Source organism: Passer domesticus, chromosome 9 (assembly GCF_036417665.1).
Source record: "Passer domesticus isolate bPasDom1 chromosome 9, bPasDom1.hap1, whole genome shotgun sequence".
NCBI lineage: Eukaryota > Metazoa > Chordata > Aves > Passeriformes > Passeridae > Passer > Passer domesticus.
Window position 1 is genome coordinate 28,622,830 of NC_087482.1, and position 21,103 is coordinate 28,643,932.

The following is a 21,103-nucleotide window of genomic DNA, read 5'->3' on the forward strand; positions in this document are numbered from 1 at the left end:
CATTCTTCATTCCCTGTCCTTGTGTAGCAATGGAGAATGTGACAGTGCAAGATCTGACGTACCATGGACCAACCCTCCATGCCCACAAGGAACACCAAGGTAAGAGCTGCTTCTGTTTATCCATTTCTGAAAGAGGCAATAGTTTAAGGAGTTGAAAAAAAATCACATTCTTCTTTAGTAATACCTGAAAAAATGCTGTGTTTCTGATATTAAAAAGTTGTTTCAGTAACTGTGCTCTGCTAAGAACTCCTGGACAATGTTTCATCCTCAGCTGACAGAAGCAGATCAGGTTTTAGTTTTCCTTACAAATTGATGCAAACAACGAGAGGATGAGGGATGTGAAATGACTGTCTCCCAAAATGGTAAATTCAGGTAAGCTGTGGGAAAAATTATTTTTAATACCATTCTTATATTGGGGAAAACAGACTATGGAACAGAAAACCAACTATGACACTCAGACAAGTGCACATGTACCAGAAACCACAGCTCTCAAGTCCTTCACCTTTAATCACTAATTTTAAAATATTTTTAGCTTACGGAACTTTTAATTTTCCTTGACTTAATGTCTCCTCACCTGTAGAGTATTTTTGTTTGTACACATTACTCTGTTGTGTTGCATTATTACAGAGCTCCTGATTTCCAAAGGATAAACTCCTGGCTAACTCATGTAGATCTGACCAACAGTTATAAAAAATTATTCCTCCAAATGCACCTCTTTTTATGATGTTCTCTATTTTTGTAATGTTTGAATTAATATAACACATTGCAGCTTTTCCGTGGTTTTACTGCTGGGGAATAATACATTTTTTCAAAGTGATTATTCCAGCAAGAAAAGGCTTTAAACTGGCAATACTTTAGGCATGTTATTACAAAGGTGTAGAAAACCTGTTTGATATTATTGCCCCTTATAAATTACGTTGGCCTCTTGCAACTCTTAATACTTTAAAAAAGGAGCAATAAAGAGACTCCATGCACTCAGTGTTTGGTGCCCTTATCTTCCCTTTCTCTTTATTACATACACTTGCATGAAAATCTTTCACTTTGCCACCACTTCATTCCTTTTCCCTTCCCTCTCCTATTGTGATGGAAATTATTCAAGAATTAACCTGCTGCCATTGACTCCTGGGTCAGTTTCTCTGTTGCTGTTTTTACATCATCTAACAAAGATTAATTTGAGTACAGGCTCTGAATGGCAGCTCTGGGAGGATCCAGCAGCCAGAGCCTGCACTCTGCCACTGAGCTAAGGAAAAACAGGACAAGTCTCACAGGCTTCAAGTTGCTGTGCTCACTTCTAAAAGTGCAAACCTACAAAACAATCAGCGTATTTCTTTGCCTTAAAAGAAATCCTGGGTTTGGATTTTTTTCCCCCTCAATGAGTTCACTGTTTATGCAGGATGTAATTAATGAGTTTATCAACTTTTCTTTCTGCAAAAAAAGAAATCTGAAAGTGGGAATTGCCTTGGGACAGACCAAGAGCCTGGTCTTCAAGGAGACATGTTTAAAAATCTAAACACACATTATTGAACTGTCAGCTCCAGCATGCCTTTCTGGCAAACAGCAGAGTAAAATAAGTACCAACCTTAAGAAGTTCCAGGTGTGTCCACTGATGGTGGGGAGAAAAAAAAACAAGGTGTTAAGGCTGGACCCTCTGGCAGCAGTGACAACGTTTGTGCCTCTCTGTGTCAGCACAGACAAGTCCTGCTTGGCAAATGAAGCTTTGAGTGAGAATCCCTGGAGTCCACACACAAGAAATTGGAATGGAAACACAGGAATGAAAATCCAGTGTGCCAGAAGCAGCTCAAAGAACAACATTCCCATGTGCAGCCAGAGAAACAGGGAGCAGGGAAACACTTTGGGACCCTCAGGGCTGTGCTGTGCAACCCCAGGTTAGCACATCTATCAGAGCTACCCAAGACAGGCCTGTGCATCCACCAGGAGAGCAGCTGAAAGCAGAGTTTCACACAATAATCCAAGTCAAACTAAATATTTGACAATCTTGTGCAGCTCTGTTTGGCTGACACTGCTCTTGCTCTTGCTCTTCCCAGCGAGCCGTTTGTGTCTCGTACGTGATGGTACCAACAGCAAAATGGGATTTGGAAACAGACCATTAAATCTCTATTTGCAGTATCTTTTTGTAGGTTTTTCCATTTTAAAATGATGGATGTTACTGGTTCTTTGCTCTTTTCCTCAGGGGGAGGAAGGCATCTCTTTGGAATATGTACAGCCTGAAATAGCCAGTGTTTTTTGGCTAATATACACAAGTGCTAAAAGCTGATGCCTTAGCATTTTAGCTTGTCTATTTTTCATACATTTGTACTCCTGCAGTTCTTTAGTGTAGAACTCCAAACCCCACACACAGGGTCAGCTGCAGCTTTCCCATTTTGGGCAGACACAACAATTCCTCTCCAGGCCTGGCAATCAAGGACACCTCACTGCCTCAGGCCCCAGAGATGGGAACAAAAGGGACTTGGGGGAGCAAACCTGGGGTCAATGACTTCATTACCTGGAGCTGGAATGGGCAGATGAACCCCCAGTGTGCAAATGGACCAAATTTATAAAAGTGGGAAAAGCCGTGAGCTGTGGTCCATTTTGGGTGTAGCCCCTGGGGGATTTCATCTGCCCTAAATGTACCTGAAGGCCCTTCAATAAATAGAACTGCTTTTCATTCCCTTAATTCTGTCTGGCCTCTTTTATTCCCTTAATTCAGACATGACAAAAATAGAGAGCATGATACAAAGAGGCGCATTTGGAGGAATAATGTGTTAGGTAGTCCCAAAAAAGCATCAAAGCAAAAGCACAGGGCAGTGGCTCAGCCAGAGAGGGGAAGAGGTTCAAGGCATTCTGTAGAACTGAGATTCAGAGCTCTGTATTGTAAAACTCAGGCAGTGGAGCAGCAAACAGAGGTGAGACAAGAATCCAAGTGCAGCCCATCAATGGAGCTGGAACAAGTCAATGGAGATGTGCTGGTACCATGGCACCAGTGCTTACAGCCCCCACCACCGCTGTGGCAGACACACTACACAGCTGCTTTGGGACTTTTTTCCTCAAAGAGATACTCAATTACTCCTTAATTTAATTTTAGGTGGAGGAAATAGAAACACCTGTGGCTGTTTACCAGCTCATCTCCTCCGTTAGTATTGAACTGTGAGTTTATGTCCCTGAGACGAGGGCAAAGCAGCAGAGAAAGGCAATTTTACAAAGAGCATTAAAAAGGGGGAACCTGAGACACTTTTCTAATTAATTTGCAGAATTAAGAGCAGGAGTAAGCTCCTGCCAAGTCCACAAACTAATCATCCAGGGATTTGCAGCATAAGGTAACTGTTCCAGTTTGGGTTTGTCCCCTCCACTGCCCTTTGGGGCAAGCAATCATCACACAGAGAAATAAATATAACCTGTGTTGTTCTGGGGTTTTAATCCCCTTTCTGTGTTTTATTTCTGTTACTTTGATTCCTCTTACTTAGAGCTGCTCTAAGTTACATGGTGTTTAACACCAAGTGAATGACAGAATCTTGAAGATACCCAAACATTGCCAGCAAAATCCATTTTTGCATCTGGCTTGCACGTCCAGTGGGATGATGAGGATGCCACAAGGTGCCACAGATCAATGTGATTAACACATTATTGTAGATATCCAAACAAAATCACATTTTAGAACTAACAACTAGTTTCTTTCCTTGTATCCAGTAATTTTTATGGGTGAGCTGATGTCAGGCTGAAATTTGTCAGGAATTTTTTTATGCAAATCCATCATTTTAAGGAAAAAAAAAATTTAAAAGTGAGTCAGAAAAACCCTGTCACTTTCCTAGGTCACTCTGCTGGGGACAGATTAATTCTTAGGCAGCTTCCCTTCATGTGTGGCCTAAATTCCCATTCCATTTCACTGCAAGCCTCTTGAAAACTTGATCATTACTACTCTCTTTGCAATTACTATTTACTTATTGGAAGACTCCTCACATCTCACCCTCAGACTTCCCTGCTGTAGAATAAACATGCCAACTCTTTCAGTCTTTCCCAAGACATCTTTGCCAGACCTTATTCCTGATTCTCCTCACGGGCCTCCCTCCAAATTGTCAACATCCTCCTCATGGCAGGGCTCCCAAAATTGGACACAGGGCTGCAGGAGGAGCCTTATCAGTAACTGAGTGGAAAGATTACTTCACCATCTCCCAGACAATCCTGTTTATGCAGCACAGCACTTGCTTTTTTTGGTACTTGTGTTCTTTGGCAAGAATATGGAATTATTGGTCCTTGTTTAATTACTAATCCGTGGCAACTCCCTCTGCTGTAAAGCTCTTGGTTTCCAAGAGCCTGAGCTTGGCTTTTGGCTCATTCAGCTGACACAGTGAGCAACCTCTCTTTTTCATCTTACAAGCACTGTCTTCAGGAATATTCAGGATCCTTCATCCTTGTTTAGATTGTATCACCAGCAAGATTTGCAGTCTAAGATGTCAATTTTTCCACATTGCCTCATCTCCTCCCACTTCACTGCCTGGCACACGACAGCCATAAGCAATGCAGCCCCAAAGATCCCATGATTTTGGGGGGTGCCAGCACATTAATCACAGAACACACGTCCCAGGTCTATATTTTGGTAGTCTTCACCTTTGCAAACTTGCTGACTTGGAAGCTAAAGGATATTTGTCCCCTTCTGGCAGACCACAAGTGATATCCCATGGCAGCACCCTCTGCACAGCTGTCACACGTGAGCAAACACAGCAAACATTAAGTGCCAGGGTACATTTTGCTCGTCTGAGAGGTTTCAGCTGTTTTCACTGTTTTGAACACTAAACACAACTAGAACAAATTGCAGAATTAGGACAGTGTTTACAGAACTCCCAAGAAAGTCTTAAAAATTAAATATCTTTAGGAACAATTTTAATTCCATCTACAGGGAACTTCAGAAGTCTTCTGAGGAGCTTTGCGACCCCCTAATTAGAACTTTCTGCAGACACAGACTGGAAATTAACTGAAATATCCAGACATACTGAAATAGGAACCTTTTTTTCCCCGTCAATTACATAAAAGCTGTAATTATATTTGTTACATAAACATTTTAACTGGGGAAAACATTAGATAATTGACGACAGTCCCTCCCTCCAACCCCAGTTGCCCACCACTCACAGCACAGCAAGAGTAAAATTAACTCAGCAAAGTTGTGTTCCCCCTGCAAAGCTGTTCCTGTGTGTGGATGGTGCTGTGCTGCTCGTGCTGGGGAAGAAAGATGTGAAAGGAAATTATCTGAGGCTATTTTGCAGGCCACCTTTTGTAATGCAGCTGCAGACCGTGTATTTTCAATCTGTTTAATCAGTGTTAAGAGTCCAGCTTGTAAGAAATCAGATAAAGAGCAAGAAATTATTTAACAGATTGAATAATTGCTTTGTGCTTAACCAGTAATGATGAGGACACTGAACTCCACTGCTGCTGGCAGAAATCAGAAATATTCTGAGCTGCAAAAGGACTGGAAGGTTGATCAGCTGCTACTCAACTCATTGCAGGATGAGGAGAAACCTGTTTATTTTTTCTCTCCTTAAAACCATTCTTGTCTCAGGAAGTTACCTGTAGAAGGAGACCAGGTGCCTTTCCCTGCACCTGGGCAGGGCAGAAATGCAGCTCTGCCTGTTGTACCCCACCCTGGGGAGGCAGGAGGGGACTCTGGGCCAGAGTCAGCCTGGCCCTGCTCAGTGACGGGTCCTGAGGAACGACAGGGACTGCACTGCCAGGGAGCAGTCCTGCTGCTCTCCTGTCACAGAACTTTGCTGGTTCAGCTCAGCCAAGCCTGAGGATGTCCTCTGTCCTCAGCCTTGCTCAGTGCCCTCCCCTTGCCAAGGTGCCAGCTGGGATCAGAATGCCAGCCTGGTGGAATTGGGGCAGAGCAAACCCCTTGGAGCTCAAACCAGCTCCCAGAGATTCAGTGGGGAGGGACACAACTCTGTGCATGTGTGGTGGGGGATGTCCCCATTTTGCTGAGCTCCAGCACTGATTTTTGGATATAACAGTGGATCTGGATTGTGTCAGTAGCTCCTGCTCCCCAGCAGCACAAAGCTGGCTCAGCGGCCCAGCTCCTGGAAGCTGCTCACGTTCCAGGCAGGAGGAGAGCTGGAATGCCAGCAGGCGAGAGGCAACATCAGGATTCAAGGATCCAAACTCCTCCAGGTACAGCAAATGCTGTGACACAGCTCTGGGAGTGCCCTGGTCATGGCTTCTGTAGGCAGCAGGTCTGGGACCTCATTTGTGTAACAAGCTATTTAAGAGGAAAGCTAATTGAGGTACATAAATCCTGAAGAATATCACATCAAGCCAAGAGACTATTATTAGCCCAACCTAGATAATGTTATAGAAGTGCATTAAGAAACCTCAATAAAAAAATTACTAGGAAACATTCCCCACTTCAAAAGATCCCAAGAGATAAATTCTCTCATGCAATGATTAGATATTATCCAGAATAATAAAAAAAGGAATCCTAAAAATGGATGTGGAGAAGAAAGGTAGAGACAGCACAAGTTCACCCAAATGGGTCACGGCCTGTTCCTAATGTTCATGGCTGTGGAGGTAACAGACCACAGCCATCTAACAGTGGCACCTGAAAGGAGAATTAAACCCCAATTCTGCACCAAATTATTTTTTTAATTACATGCTACTTATGTTGATGTAAAGTTAATGGATCCAGAAGCATTTCCAGCAGTGTCCTCTGATCCACTCCACTCTTGTTCCTCCATTACATGTCCTAAGTATATTGAATTTTCCTCTCTGCCAGTTTCCACTGATCCTACCAGACAGAAAGAGCATCTATGGGCATTTCCGTCCTTGTGATGTGAGAAGGCTGGAGCACACCTGGGTTTCTGTTCTAGTCATCACAACCCATGAGGACTGTGCTGATGTGGAGAGAAAGCTGAGAGACTAAAAGCAACCAGGTAAAAAAAAACCAACAAAAACTAAAACCAAAACAAAACAAATAAAACAACCACACATACACAAAAAAAAAGCAAAGAAAGGAGAAAAAGGAAGAGTGAAGTGGTGAAGTGTGTGCAGTGAAGAAAGGAGAGTCAGATGAAACAGGACAAAATGCTAAATCCCAAATAAGTCTTTAAAAATGCAAGCAGTGTTGTGACCTTAGACTGGATCATTAAGAATGAGATTAGGTTGCAATCATTTACCATCTCCCTTTATTCTCCATTAATAATAAAGCAAAATTACTTTAGGAACAGCAATCTTGCTTTAAGGAAGATGAAACCTGGACATTTTTGATGTGACAAAGAAACCCCACAAACCAATACAAATAGGATTTCCATGTCACTATGTCACTAAAAACCAGCTGACTTCCAGGTAAAAGTAGAGGGCAACATCCAGTATTCATTAACCTGAACAGGCCAGTGATTCAGGAGGCACAGCCATTTTTAATACTGATAAAATAATTTTCTGTAATCTGAGTGCCAGGAAGTTGGTCCACTTCAAAGGAGTCCTTACCATTTTGGTACAGTCCACTGGTGCACAGGAGTTACACAGAACAGCTATTTATAGTTATTCCAACTAATAGGGAGTTATCATGAACCAGCTTTAGGTTTTGCTCCTGGTGCAAAGATGAAGCACACAGAGCAATGGAAAAACGTGCTCAGGAGTGTCTGCCCTGGCAGGCTGTTACTCCAGTTTGCAGTGTGTGTCCAGCAGCTCCTGCCCAGCACAGGGCCAGGACAGCCAAGGCTCACTCTGCCTCCCACAGGGAGGTGCAGAAACCCCAGGTGTGCTCAAACCTGCAGCTGAAGCAGGCAGAAACAGCCCAGCACTGCCAAAGGTGGGCTCTTCCTTCCCCTGCCAGCAGGGACACAAGTGAACACTGACAAGCTCTACTGGGTATCACAGAAACTAAAACCCCAACTGTTTGCAGTTTGAAACTGCTTCTGCTTGAGAACAGCTCTCCCCCCAACCCCCCAAACCTGTCAGCACCACAATGCAAACAGCCACTGGTGCTCAGCACTGTCACATCTCAGGTGTCTCTGGCTGCTCCTGATCCATATGGAGCTCTCAGAGGTGTCTCCTTCAGAAATCCTGAGGAAGCAAAGCACTCAGAACTCAGGAAAGCAAGAGTCAGGAGATGAAGCAAATTTATTGTTCCAAGTGTTGAAATTAGGGAGTATTTGAAATCAACAGCCACACATATGATGAAAACCCAGCAAGTACGAATGAACAAATCCAGATAACCCTTAAATAAGTTACAAAGCTGTTTGTGGGAGGGTGGGTATATATCAGAGAGCCTTGTAGGTAAGCCATGGTTTAGAAAAGATGCCCTCTGCACAAAGGACAGGCAGAGAACAGCATCACTGAGGTACGAGTCCCATTTCTCTCAGGCAAATTACTGCATAGATATCTAAGGTTTCTGAACAGCTTTTACAGCATATTAAGGTAACATAATGAAAATACATTGTATTTGAAACCAAAGAGCAGCATATTAGACATGCACTGGTAGAAAACATCCTGTGTGCCACCAGAGATGTTAAAAGTACCCTACACAACTTGGATGTTCATCTAAAAGCATAATAATTTCCTTTGACTTCATTTTTTTGTGGAAAAAAGTCTACATGGTCATAAATCTGGAATTCTCAACATTCAGCTGTGGTGGGTATGACATGAACATAGAGGGTCTTCATGTTCAGGTTCTTCATAGAAACATCCTTTGTGATCTCTGAATGAAGAAAAGAAGAGAGAAACAACAGTTAGTGCTCTTGCTTACCAGGAGAACTATGAACTTTTTTTTTTCTCATTTGCTTTATTCAGACATTTTTGATGGTTTCACCACAGTGGGACTGGGACAGAAACTGCTCAGCTGAGAATTCCTTCCTGTTAAAGCCCAGGGCATGAAAGAAAGGGTCACCACATGACAGGAGTGTCTCTGCAAGAGCAGGAGAGCCTGTTTTATGTTCCAAAGTAGAACTTTCTGAAAGGTTACAACAGCCCACAGCTCTCCCCTTCACGTCCTGACAGAGCAGCACCTAGTTCAGAAAACTCTAACAGCATGATATGAAGTCAATATGAACAGTAGAACACAAGGCACAGAAAGCCAGAGTCCCTCATAAACAGTTTATATGCAAAGCAAGGATTGTACCAGTACCTGCTGAAGAACTACTGCTGGAATCTTGTTGAGTGTGCCTGAAAACTTTCTTACCATACAGGATAACTCCCTAAGTCTTCTCACAGCTACATGCCCAGAGTTTGGGACAGGAACAGGATAAAGTCCCAACAAACCTCTGAAGGACAGAGCATGCTTCCAACAGGCTGACTCAGGGGTTGTAATTACTCAAGAAACACAAACACAGAGTAATCCCACTTGTGTCTAGGGAAAGTCACCTGCAAAGCCTGCAGGAGCTGGAAATCTTTCACTATTACATTGTGAAATGTGAATTTTTTTCCCAAGAAGCCTGGTGCTAGCTGACTTTGCTTCCAGCAGCCACCAGCTGCCCCACTGAGAGCAGAGTGTTTGGAATACTGGGAGCTACAGCCTTGGAACAAAAGTCACCCCAAATCAAACACCCCCGAGGCCTCTGCACTAAAAAAGCTCAGAGTGATAAGAAGCTTGGCAGGTACAAACACAGAACACTGGTGAAACCCAGATGAACAAGGACTGACTGGGGTCACTCTCTCCCTGGAACCCCTGCAGACAACTCCAGCAAACACAAAATACTGTAAAGATCTGGCACCAGTGTTAGCACAAAGGACAGTTTAGTAACACCCAGACTGGCTGGGGATTTTCAGGAGGAACCCTTTTGCAGTGTCCTGCCCCATCCTGCTTTGAAAAATGTTTCATTTTTAGACTAAACACACAGAATCTGCACTGATTTTAAAACCATCTGTTAATTAGAGAACTGAGAAGTCCTGATGGATCACTGTGTTTTCAGGAGTTCTCTTCCATTGTAATACTACCTTTAAAGCAGTTGAATATCCATCCACAGAGCTATAATCCAATTCAGCAATTAGGGCTTTATTCCCTCACTAACCTTCCTCCCCAGGAACATGTTCCATCAGGATGCAAAAGAGTCTGGTCTGCAGAAGCAGCCAAACCAATTGTGAACTTGGGTCTCAAAGTCTCTTATTACACATTTATTTATAAGATCCTGAAAAATGAGGAACTTACATGAACCTATTTCCAACAATATTTCTCACAACAATTAGTTTTAAAAACTGGACATTTGATTTATCAACAGACTGTAGGGACACCTTCCTTTCTGTGCCAATGGCTGCAGGGAAGGGCTTTGCAGGAAGCACACTAAGTGTCCCCACCATCCCCAGTGTGGAGCAATCAGGTACCTGGAACTTCTGTCTCTCCAGCTCAGGAATAAGCAACACTCACCACTTGGACATTTATTTTTGGAAAGTTTTCCAACATTACAAAGGGGGAGCGAAAACCACGTTTGTTTCTGAAAAGCTGGTGAGTTTCTGTGCAATAGACAGCAGATGCCCAACTGCCTGGACTGACCACATTTATAAAAATAATCTCTTTAAAACCAATAACTCATTTTCCACCAAGTGATTGTTTTTCCCTTTTATTGACTAGGCACCAACCTTCCAGTTCGTGGGTTATTTTCATCAAACATTTCAAACTGTTAACAGCAAATACATTTTCATTTTTAGAATAAACCACAGAAAACCTACTCAAGAGACTGAACTTTGTTGTTCCAAAGGTAAGACCTTGAACAGATTGATCAGAAGATGAATGGGAGATTAAAAAGCTGCAACAATATAGATAAACATTAATTGACCTGATGTTTTCTAGAGGCATCAAAGTGTTTTGTATGCAGCACTCCTTTGTCATACAAAGAGATGTGAAGATAAAATACAGCTATGCCAGTGTTTAAACATAAAAAATGGTATTCAAGGAGGTGAATGCTGAGAATTAAATCTGAGCTAGCAGAAGTGTGGCTACAAGGCATTAGGGGACCAAGCTCTCTGTTCTGAGTTTAAAAGAGACCAAATCTGTTGTCCTGGCCTTGGAGGAGTTATCAAATCTGATCTTTCACATCACTGTGAACTGTCACTTCATACACTTCAATTAAAATTTAAACAGTTCTAGAGAATCCATGCTACAAATGTTGCAGTGATTTAACCCATTTCCCTTTCAGGTGAAGGCATTTTAAAAATCTTCACTTCAACTGAGCCTTAAAAGCTGTTTTGCCTGTCTGTACATTTTCCTGTCCTGTCAGCTCCTTGCCTCTTTCAAACCACAGTTTCCTACAGTGGTTATTTCAGTTTTCCTATAGTGGTTATTTCAGTGTCTGAACAAAATCATATAGTGCTGAACCAAAGAGGAACTGTGCCTAACATCCCTCGTTCCTGAGTGCCTGAATCCCTGAATCCCCAGGTGGGCAAGGCTGCACACAACAATACCTTTCAGTTTATGCAAACCAAGTGTGGTTCATCTTCTTGGTTTTTACACCTTGTGCTGAAACACTCCAGGCTCCAGCTCTCTGCTAACACCACTCAGCACATTATTTTTGGCATTGGCTCAAACTATCACTAGAAAGTTTAATCGGCATCTGAGAGTCATTTAAATTACAAAAATGGCTTTTGAATAAATACACTCCAGGTCATAAGAAGCAAAAATTTAAAAAAAAACCCAAAAACAAATAGCCAAAAATCCACAAAAAGCCACCACCACCTCTTGCTTGCATATCCCACCTGAATCCTCACGGCAGCTGAGTGACCCCAGTTCTCAGCAGCTGCACCAGAGCTGCCCCCTCCTGCCCTCCCCACTGACAGCACCTCCTGAGGAAGCTCAGGCGCCCTGAGATGGGCAGTTTGAGCAGGATGTCCAACTTCTGGACAGGTAATGTGTGCTAAGCCCATAAATGTCATGGATCCCTCCCAAACAGCCTGTACACCACATCACTGTGACACACTGCAGACAGAGCCCTTAACAGAACCCATCATTTCATTCAGAGAGCTGAATTGTCCTGAACACAGGAATCCCTGTTTGGAGTTGGTTGGGTTTTTACCATGTAGTTTGCAATCCATTCTCTCTGTCAAGTCCCAAATCACTCTGGTCCAATTTTTCAGCACGACAGGTGGCTCAAGCTTCAGTCACACCTTCCTCATGAATCAAGAGATTTTTGTTTCCCATCTGTCAGTGGTTTTGGGGGGTTCTTTAGCATTTCAGATCTGTGAGCATGTGCTGAAGCTTCCTGCTCCCAGGTACCCCAAATGGCTGTGCCCTACTGAGTCTAACCTACCCATACTGCTCTAACAGAGATCCAACACTCTTTTCCACCCACTCCAATCCTCCATGACAATGCAACAATATGAATGTCACAAGTTTGAACAGATTCTTAAAATAGTCCTAGGGTAGACTCACTTCTAGAAGGAGATTCCCTGTCCAGTCACTCAGCGGGGCACTGCCATTCCCACTGCTGACTGACCTTTACTGCAGGAGGAAAAAGCTTTCACAACAACCTGCCTTGGCCACTTCATGAAGGGAAGGCATTAGAGCTTAGTACTTCTACAGCTGTATGTTTGCTTAAAGGATTTTGTTATGCTAATATTGAATTACTGGGCAAAATTACAAACCAGTGTGTGAATAGTGTGGATTTAGTAATTAAACTGGATTTCAGGTTACATGAGGTGCTCCTCAACATCAAATTCCAAGGATCCTCAGATGAGCAAACCAAAGGTTTGTGCTTACCATGAGTTAGTGCTTCATCCAGGAACAACTTTAGCCTCCTGCTTCTTAGCCCAAAAACTTTTGCTGTCTCATGCAGAAGACCTTGGTAGGTTAATCCATTCTGACCAACAGGGTTTTCCATTAGGAGAGTTCCCACTGTTCCTTTCTGGCATTCTGGACAAGATAAAACATCTGAGTCACTATTGGTAAGAAATGAAATTTCTTCATTTATCTGGGTAAATTGAAACTTAGGATTTCTTCTTCCATTTCATCTCTATTTCTTCATGATACTGAGAGACAAATTAGCAATACCAACCTAAAGATATTCACAAAGTTCATGAATTATAGAGCCAGAAATGTAAGTGATGACTGATAGCTTGACCAACAAAAGAAAATATTTTTACATGGGTCAACAGGATAACCCAGAGTCTGGGAAACATGAAATATTTCAACAGGACATAGAAACCACTGCGTGCAGAAGCTCACCAAGCACGTACTGATGATCAAACCCCCTGTAAAAATCCACATTTTTGGCTCCTGCAAGCTCTCAGTAGTGTCAGAAAGGGCACATACCAGGGCACAGGGTAAGAGCAAGTTACTGAAACAACTCAGCTGCTCCCACATGAGCTTTCAGAGTGCCAGATTAGCAGGTGGGAAACAGAATTACACACACATATATTTATACCCCAGACCAGATGAATAATACAATTCACTTGGCTTTTAAATAGCACTAAGAAATGTTTCACAGGCTGTTCCCAATGTCCTGGTGAAGAGCTGGCTTTTCATTCAAACTTGGTCTGTTTTAGACTCAGACTTTTACAATAAGCTGCACAGTGAGCCAATGGTCAGAAACAGGGAAACAATGCCCAGGGGCTCATGTTTAACTGCTGCCCCTTATCTCAAACTGGCTCTCCTTTTTCTCTTAGGAGAAGAGGGATAAAAGCTAAGTATGAACGTTGTTTTTATCAGTAAGTACACACTAGGAAAAAAAAGAAACAAAACCAGCATGTAGCAATGAAAACCTACCCCTGTGCAGCAGAACCTGCATGACAGCAAGGCCAGGCTGTGAAGGAGCAGCCCAGCAGCCCACGTACCTTGTGGCTTTGCATTGATCAGCTGCAAGTTGATGTACTGGCAGAGCAGGGCACTGGGGGAGCTGGGCAGGGCAGGGGCTGGCCCTGCTGTCACGTGCAGAGTCTTCCCACTGAGGCCCAGCAGGTCTGTCTGCTTTATCAGCTCTGCAACAGAGAGTGACACCAGTCAGGCCAGCCCAGGAGCTGACAAGGAGGCTGTCTCACCCCTGCCCCACTGTCTCCTCTTTCACCATCCTGTCCTCCAGAAAGAGCTTCTCTGCTGGAAAATGGAATTTGTGCAGAAATATTTGGTTTTCATAATAACACAAAGGGGGTGCCTCATTTGCTGTGGAAATTAGCTCCTATATAACATTTCTTATGCACATAGTGACTTATGCAATAAAAATAGTTAGCTAACTTCAAACAAGCAAGAAATTATTCAGCCAAGCCAACCATTCCTATCTCATTACATGAAAAGCTGTGATCTTTGCTTGCACCCAGACTCCCCTGGCCAAAGCAGCACTGGGAATGTGTTACTATGCAACATCAGGATATTTATTAATATTAAATATATTAAACTCCAGAAAAAACAAACCAAAAAAATTCAAGTCATGGCTCATGAATAAAGCCCTGTACACAAGTATCTGTGTGCAATACCAGCACAGCTCATGCCTCCAGCCAGGCAGATGGAGAGAATGGGGCAAGGCCAGACCCAAACCAGCAGCCCTGTCTCCAAGGACATCAGAAGCAATCCCTGGAAGTGCTGGGAGGAGAAGCTAATGAGGTTTCTGTGACAAAAATGAATCCTGCAGCACTGCCTGAGCCTTGAGGTCAAACAGAGCCACTGATGGGCATGAGATTAAAGATACACAGGAATAACATCACTCTGTGCTGCAAAGAGCTCCAGAAATCAAATCCAGGGAGAGCTGATGCATTTAATTTCTTGTCAGAACCATGTGTTCCTGTACATATGGAACAGGCACACCTGTCAGCTCCAGCCAACAGGTTTTCATTCCACAGCAGCCTTATTCACATGTCAGGGAGCCTAAGCTGTACAAAGCTCATTTTCTATAGTTCACCTGAAAATCTCAAGGGGAATAATTTATAAATGTATACTTTTTGTAGGTTTATAAACTTATAAATTAAAAAATCCCTAAACCAACCACCCAGCTCCCCAAAAATGCCCCAAACCCTCAAAAAACCTAATCCCACAAAAAGATGAACAGCAATCACAAGCTACAAGCTCTCAAAATTCTGTCAAGTGCCACAGAACAGAGTAAGAAGCACTGGGAGCACTTACAAGATTGCTCAAGGAAGCAAAAAATCCTCAGGCTGCACCTAAGATTCTAAAATGTGTCTTTTAAATATCAACTTTTATATATTTGTATATAAATTTTTAACAGTTTAAAGAAAAAAGAAACCAAAAGCCAAGCACTGCTCTGGCCTGTCTCAAGCACAGGAAGGGGATTTGCTTTTGGTTTTATTTTCAGGAAAGCAAGAAAACAACTGAATTAACAAGTGGAGAAGAATTATCAAGATTCCATCCAGTGGAAGGGAGCCAGGGGCAGGTTTTTCCTGAACCAGCACCATTTCAGGCCACAGGAAGAGAGAGCACAAGGGGTGACAGAGCTGGGAACACTTGGCCCCAGGAACTCCCAGTTTGCCATTCCCCAGCTGGCAGCATCCCTGTGGATCCATGCAGGGCAAGGAGGCACGAGCTGCAGTAATGGGGGTTTGCCCAATTAACAAATGAGCATTTGGCATTCCAGGAGCACTGACATTTCCCAGGAAGAGCTCAGGCACAGGGCTGTCAGAGGAGTCTGTTCACAGAGCCCTCTCAAAAGAGCAAGAAAAAATTGATCATTTTTCCTAGATATCAATAGACTTGAAGGCAAGCAGGTATTACAAATGTTCATCCAAACCACTTTAAAAGTCAGTTCTCCCTGCAGCTGGGGTTTAAGTGCTAATGCTCTCCCCTAAGGTACCTTACAGTCTCACAGCCTTTTGAAAACTGAAGATTAAAAAATCAGCCATCTGAAAATCATAAAGATGAAATAAGGCATGGATCATAAAGTTTGTAGGGGGATTTTTGCCCCACCTTCCTTGCCCCTCCCTTTTTTTTTAAGCCCTACATGATCTACAGATGCATTTCTTCCCATAAATATACTGAAAGTGTTTTAAATAAATCTTTTTCATTATGGACTACCTCAATGAAAGCTGAGTGCAAGTCTACAAGCTTCCCAAACAAGAACCTTAGAGAGTTTTCAGCAGTTTAGAGGAAATAAAAAGTCAGAGACAACTTTTTTTACCATCTGACTTGAGTCCAGCTTCTTCCCTTTGAATTTTATTTTTTTTAATGTAGAAAGAGAAAATTCTGTTTTCAGGTTCTGAAGGTCAGTACAACTCCCAGAGCCTTGTTTGGGGGGTGCAGTTCCTCAAAACACCTTGACACACTGTTGGGGAGGAAATGTTTATCCCATCCTTCCAATGCTGCACTGAAAAGCAGGGACAGGACCCATCTGAGCCTCCCTTAATACAATAACTGCCTGATCCTGTGCCACAGCACAGCCCTAAGGAAACCTTCATTACAATTAGGGAAGAAGATAATAAATTACTGCAAGTACAGTGGATAGCCCTAGAAACCACAGGAAGGGAATGAGGAGCCAGAAACATGGTTTTACTGGGTCCCAATTTTATTAAACGACGTGGGAACTATTCAGAAATTACTTGTCTGGAGTGCACGACCTTTCTTTGCAATTCTCTTGGACACAGCAGCTGATTCCAAACCCTGCTCACCTACAGAGGCCCTGGAGTCACCATGAGACCTCCCCTGAGGTTACCACACCAAAGCAGATGGATTGTACACAAAGAAAACAGTGGAATTCTGGTTCTGTTCTCTGACACCTTTCAGGACTGTTTTCCTGGCACATGCCTTGAGCTGTGACCCCCCCAGGGAGCCACATCTGCTGACCAATACTTGTTTGAGATGTGTCAAACTGCAACAAAAGCCAATTTGATGATCTGATCTTTCCAAGGGAATTTCCATATGGTTAATAAGTGGGCGGGGAAAATACCCTGCTCTGCCCAGACCACTGACACACACTGAAAGGTGAAAATCAGCATGCCAAGATGGATGACCCCTAAGGAGCAAAAGTGGCATGGAAAGGAAAGGAATAAAGCTTTTGTTACTACAGCAGAGGAAGAAGGAAGGTTTCAACTTTCTCCACCACTTCCCTTTAGAACTTCAGCATTAATGGATTTGTGCTGCATCTTTATGTGCTATAAATGGCAGAAAAACCCCAAATATGAAGTCAAACTACTTCTAGACTTAATGAGATGGGAGTTTCCCAACTCTTCTGGGCCTTTTGAAGGTCATCTCTTACTGTCTGTGGTGCCAATGAGCAATACAGGTACAGACCCTCCTCTGCAGGCAGAGACCACACTGCTATCCCTCCTACTTGGAAAAGGATTTCAAGGAAAACCATTTCCTTCTTCAAAACACAACTGGAACTTGAGGAAGATACCAAAGGATTTTCTCTAAATCCCCTCTGACTGAAAGCAAAGATTAATCCTTTTGTATGACAGGACTGTTCAGCTGAGCTGAGCACGACCTGAAAGATTTATCACAGGGAGCTGATGGATGACACCAGATGGAAAACCCCCAAAATCCTCCCAGAAATATTCTCAGGACAGGACATTAAGGAAACTGAGGACTGAGATGGCAACAGTGACACAAACACTATTTCTTTATGGATGTCACTGGTGGACATGAGCTAGTGATCCTCAGCAGGGCACCCCAAATCAGCCAACTCAAGTACCTCCCCCTCAGATGTGCTTCAGTAATATTTCCATGAAAAAACTACTAATAAAAGGTTTTGTAGCCATCCAATTAGCATTTTTCTAGTGTTCTGGGTTTTTCTTACATTCTTTTGCCTTAACAAAGTTTCAGTCTGCAAAAATATTCAATAGGTTTTTCTAAGAAAAGAAGAAATGCAGAGCTCCTCAAGGTTCTCCAGGGTGGAAAGGCAACATTTTTCTTCTACAGATCACAGTTTGCATTCAGCTTAAGTTCTCACCCTGCCTACTGAGCCATTAGGGAAAGCATGGAAAGGCTGATGGCAGCTAGCCATCACATAGCCTGGGCCCAGTGGAAAAACTGAAATAAATCACATTTTGTCCTGATGAGAACTGCAATGGAAGCACGATAACAGATGAGCACCATTTAACAGCAGCTTTTGGAAACATGTTGATGTGACTATAAACACAGTCTCATAAGCTAAATACTATAAAATGGAATATTTCCTTACCCATTTTCTTGTCAATTTGATATAGCTAGCTAGATAGATATAAATTACACAGTAAATAATTATACAGTAAATGACTCCTAGCTGGTGCTAGAAAGACTTTCAATTTTCCTTGTCATACTCCATTTACCTGTGTTTCCATTAAAAACTGTCAGTTTGGAATTTTTAAGACCAAAAATGCAGGAGACAGCATCTACAAGTCCAGTGAAGTTCAAGGTATTATCTCCTTTTGGATTTTCCAGGAGCAACACACCATCTAAAAAGAAAATTAAGAAATTAAAATGCAGTTTGGAAGCAATATTCAAGTTCTAATGATTTTCTAATGATGCTAATTACTTCCAGTGAGTTTCTAAGCCAATTTAAAACTGGCAACACTGCATCTTTCCAGATTTTTTTTAGTAGGAAAGGGGAAAGAAAACAGAGAAACAGACTGATGTGTACTTCAGATTTATGGTGTATAAGTTATATCTGCTTTTATTAACAAGGCAGTCCCATTTGTGTGTTACTAAGGTCCAACCCAGTATTGTATTGGTTAAAAGCTGAGACTGTGCCCTCTGAGATGGTCACCAGCTTTTCCAGCTGGATTCCTTCTCCCTCAGGGAGCAGCTCTGTGACCAGGTCCAACAAGGAACACTTATTTCCATACATAAACTGGCAGTACATGCAAGAAAAAACCTCCCCAAGTGCATTTAGTTTTCTCCTTTCTTAATATATAACTCACCCTAGTAACAACATCACTGCGTCCACATCCACTGCCCAAGACACAGTCAGGCCATTATCTAGTTTTAAGTATGACTTTCATCTCTGTACTTCATATCTGAGCTTTTCAAACCATCTCCTCCACATCCAGGCCTCACCTCCTGCACAATGCTACAGCAGGGATTACAAATTCTCAAGCACAGCCCCAAACCCAGAGAGTGCACTCCTCACAAAGATACTGACACACAAATTCTCCCTGGAGCAGGAGTAACAACTCTGTGCACACAGGAGCTTTTCCCTCAGAATAAATCATGGACAGGTGTGGCTTTGCTTTGAATAAACTTATTTTCAATGATTATTTAAGCTCCTATTGGAGGGGAGGCTGTACCATCTTTCAAATGAATTCAGGCTCCAGCATTCACCACACCATTCCCAAACTCTCCCTTCCAGCAGCCCTGACAAGCCAAGCTGGGATGTTCATTCCTACCTTGCTCTGTCCCATTGACACAAACTTTGAGGTTGACGTAGGCACAGGCTGGGCCAACAGACTGGCACACCCCCCCTCTGACCAGTGTGATTTCCAGCTCTGATCCCTTCAGCTGGGGAAAGACAGAAATTAGCATTATTTCAATATTGCTTATTAAACAAACACAGCAAAATATTTTCCTTCAATAAACAACACTAAGATCTTGCTTTGTTATACTAAATGTGATTTACCATAAAACAGGGATTGTTCCTACAGTGACATTGCTTCAGACATGAATCTGCCTGTACCAGATGTCAGGAAAGGAGGGAATAAACAGCCTGTCATCACAAGCAGTGATGACACCCTCCCAAAATACAATCCCAAAGCAAACCTGCCTGAGAGGAACACTCTTGCAGAGAAATTCAGAGTACTGACCAGGGCCCTGCTCTCAGTCACTGCCTGGCGAAGCCTCCACTATTCCTGGGGGACCACTGAGAACCCCCTGGGTCACAACTGCCTCGGTACCACCAGCCTTTGAGTATCTCCCCAAGAGGTACCAGGGATCCTGTCAGACCTGGAGGCACTCCAGGAAATACAACGTGGATCTTCCAAAAAAGATACAGAAATCACCCATATGAACAACTGGTACTAAAAGACCATTTAAGTCATCCTGTTTTGTAAATTTAGAGATGGTCTTTAGCAAGAGACACAGTCCAAAGGGACATAGACAAATTTGGAAGTGTCATTCTTTACTGAAGTCCTATTACAAAGTAGGGAAAAACACTTATGCAGCAACACATGCCATTCTGTGTTTATCCATTCTACCAACAACTCAAAATTCATTTTTCAAGTGCCGGCTTTTCTGCCCCAATAGTTTCTGAGAACCTGCTTTTTTTTGTTGTTGTTGTTTTTGTGGCTTGGAGCAAGTCTTTGGGAAAAGAGCTCAGAATTAAAGCCTTGTATCAAAAATTGATCCAGGAAAATTTCCCAGAGGTAATGATTTAAATGCAATCAGAATAAATGTAAAAAGAAGAGAGTGCATTTCATTTTTGTTCCAGTCCTCACATATATTCAACACCAAGCAGACTCCTGTTACTCCACTGAATAACTTCCAGAAATTTGATGCAATGATCCTGCCACAGGTGACTTAACTTACACACTCACATGAAGGATTTCTCAGGAAGGGCTTTCTCATGTCACTGCTCTCCATGTGACAAAGGAGCTGCAGCAGAACAGAGTCAAGCACCTGCCCTAAGCAATCCATCTCTGCAGACCCAGCAACAGAAACTCCCAAGGAGCACCTGACAGTGGCACTGGAATCTCAGTCATCTGCTTCCCCCTGCAACATCTATTTTGAAAGCTAAGGGTGTGACAAACAGTTCAGTGCACAGCCAGCCCATAAGCACAGAAAAGGCTGCAGCAGGCACAGAGCTCCTCCACAAGGAGCTTCTCTGGGGTGACTGTCCCTGTCCATGGTAGAGGGTGGAACTACATGATCTTCAAGGTTCCCTCCCAAACCAAACCCATTCTGTGATCCTGTAACTGAGACTCCTTAAAATAAAATAATGATGAACAAGTGCATGACTTCTGTTCTTCTGTGCCTCCATTTCCCACACACCGACTGCACCCCCTCAGCACTCAGGACTGGCAGCATTTTATAGAATTCTAGGGTGGCCTGGGTTGGAAAGTGCTTTACCTTGGTGACCATCTCATCCCACTCTTCCTGCCATGGGCAGGGACACCTCCCACTGTCCCAGGCTGCTCCAAGCCCTGTCCAGCCTGGCCTTGGACACTTCCAGGGATCCAGGGGCAGCCACAGCTGCTCTGGACACCCTGTGCCAGGGCCTCCCCACCCTCCCAGGGAACAATTCCATCCCAATATCCCATCTAGCCCTGCCCTCTGGCAGTGGAAGCCTTT

At 43.1% G+C, this 21,103-nt stretch overlaps 1 protein-coding gene across 6 annotated transcripts in view; it reads right to left on the bottom strand.

The window, feature by feature from the left end:
• Positions 1-8,082: 8,082 nt before the first annotated feature.
• IARS1 (isoleucyl-tRNA synthetase 1) overlaps positions 8,083-21,103 on the bottom strand; it is a 94,346-nt gene continuing 81,325 nt past the window's right edge. For 5 of the 6 annotated variants that reach the window (XM_064432248.1, XM_064432246.1, XM_064432250.1 and 2 more), the window contains exons 31-34: positions 19,207-19,318; positions 18,151-18,276; positions 13,738-13,881; positions 12,498-12,817 (exon numbers count right to left, since the gene is read on the bottom strand). In XM_064432248.1, the coding sequence (XP_064288318.1) occupies positions 12,513-12,817; positions 13,738-13,881; positions 18,151-18,276; positions 19,207-19,318 (687 nt within the window). In that variant the 3' untranslated portion in view covers positions 12,498-12,512. Of the gene's footprint in view, positions 8,678-12,497; positions 12,818-13,737; positions 13,882-18,150; positions 18,277-19,206; positions 19,319-21,103 lie in introns of those variants that run through there. The other variant, XM_064432251.1, reaches the window with a different exon arrangement.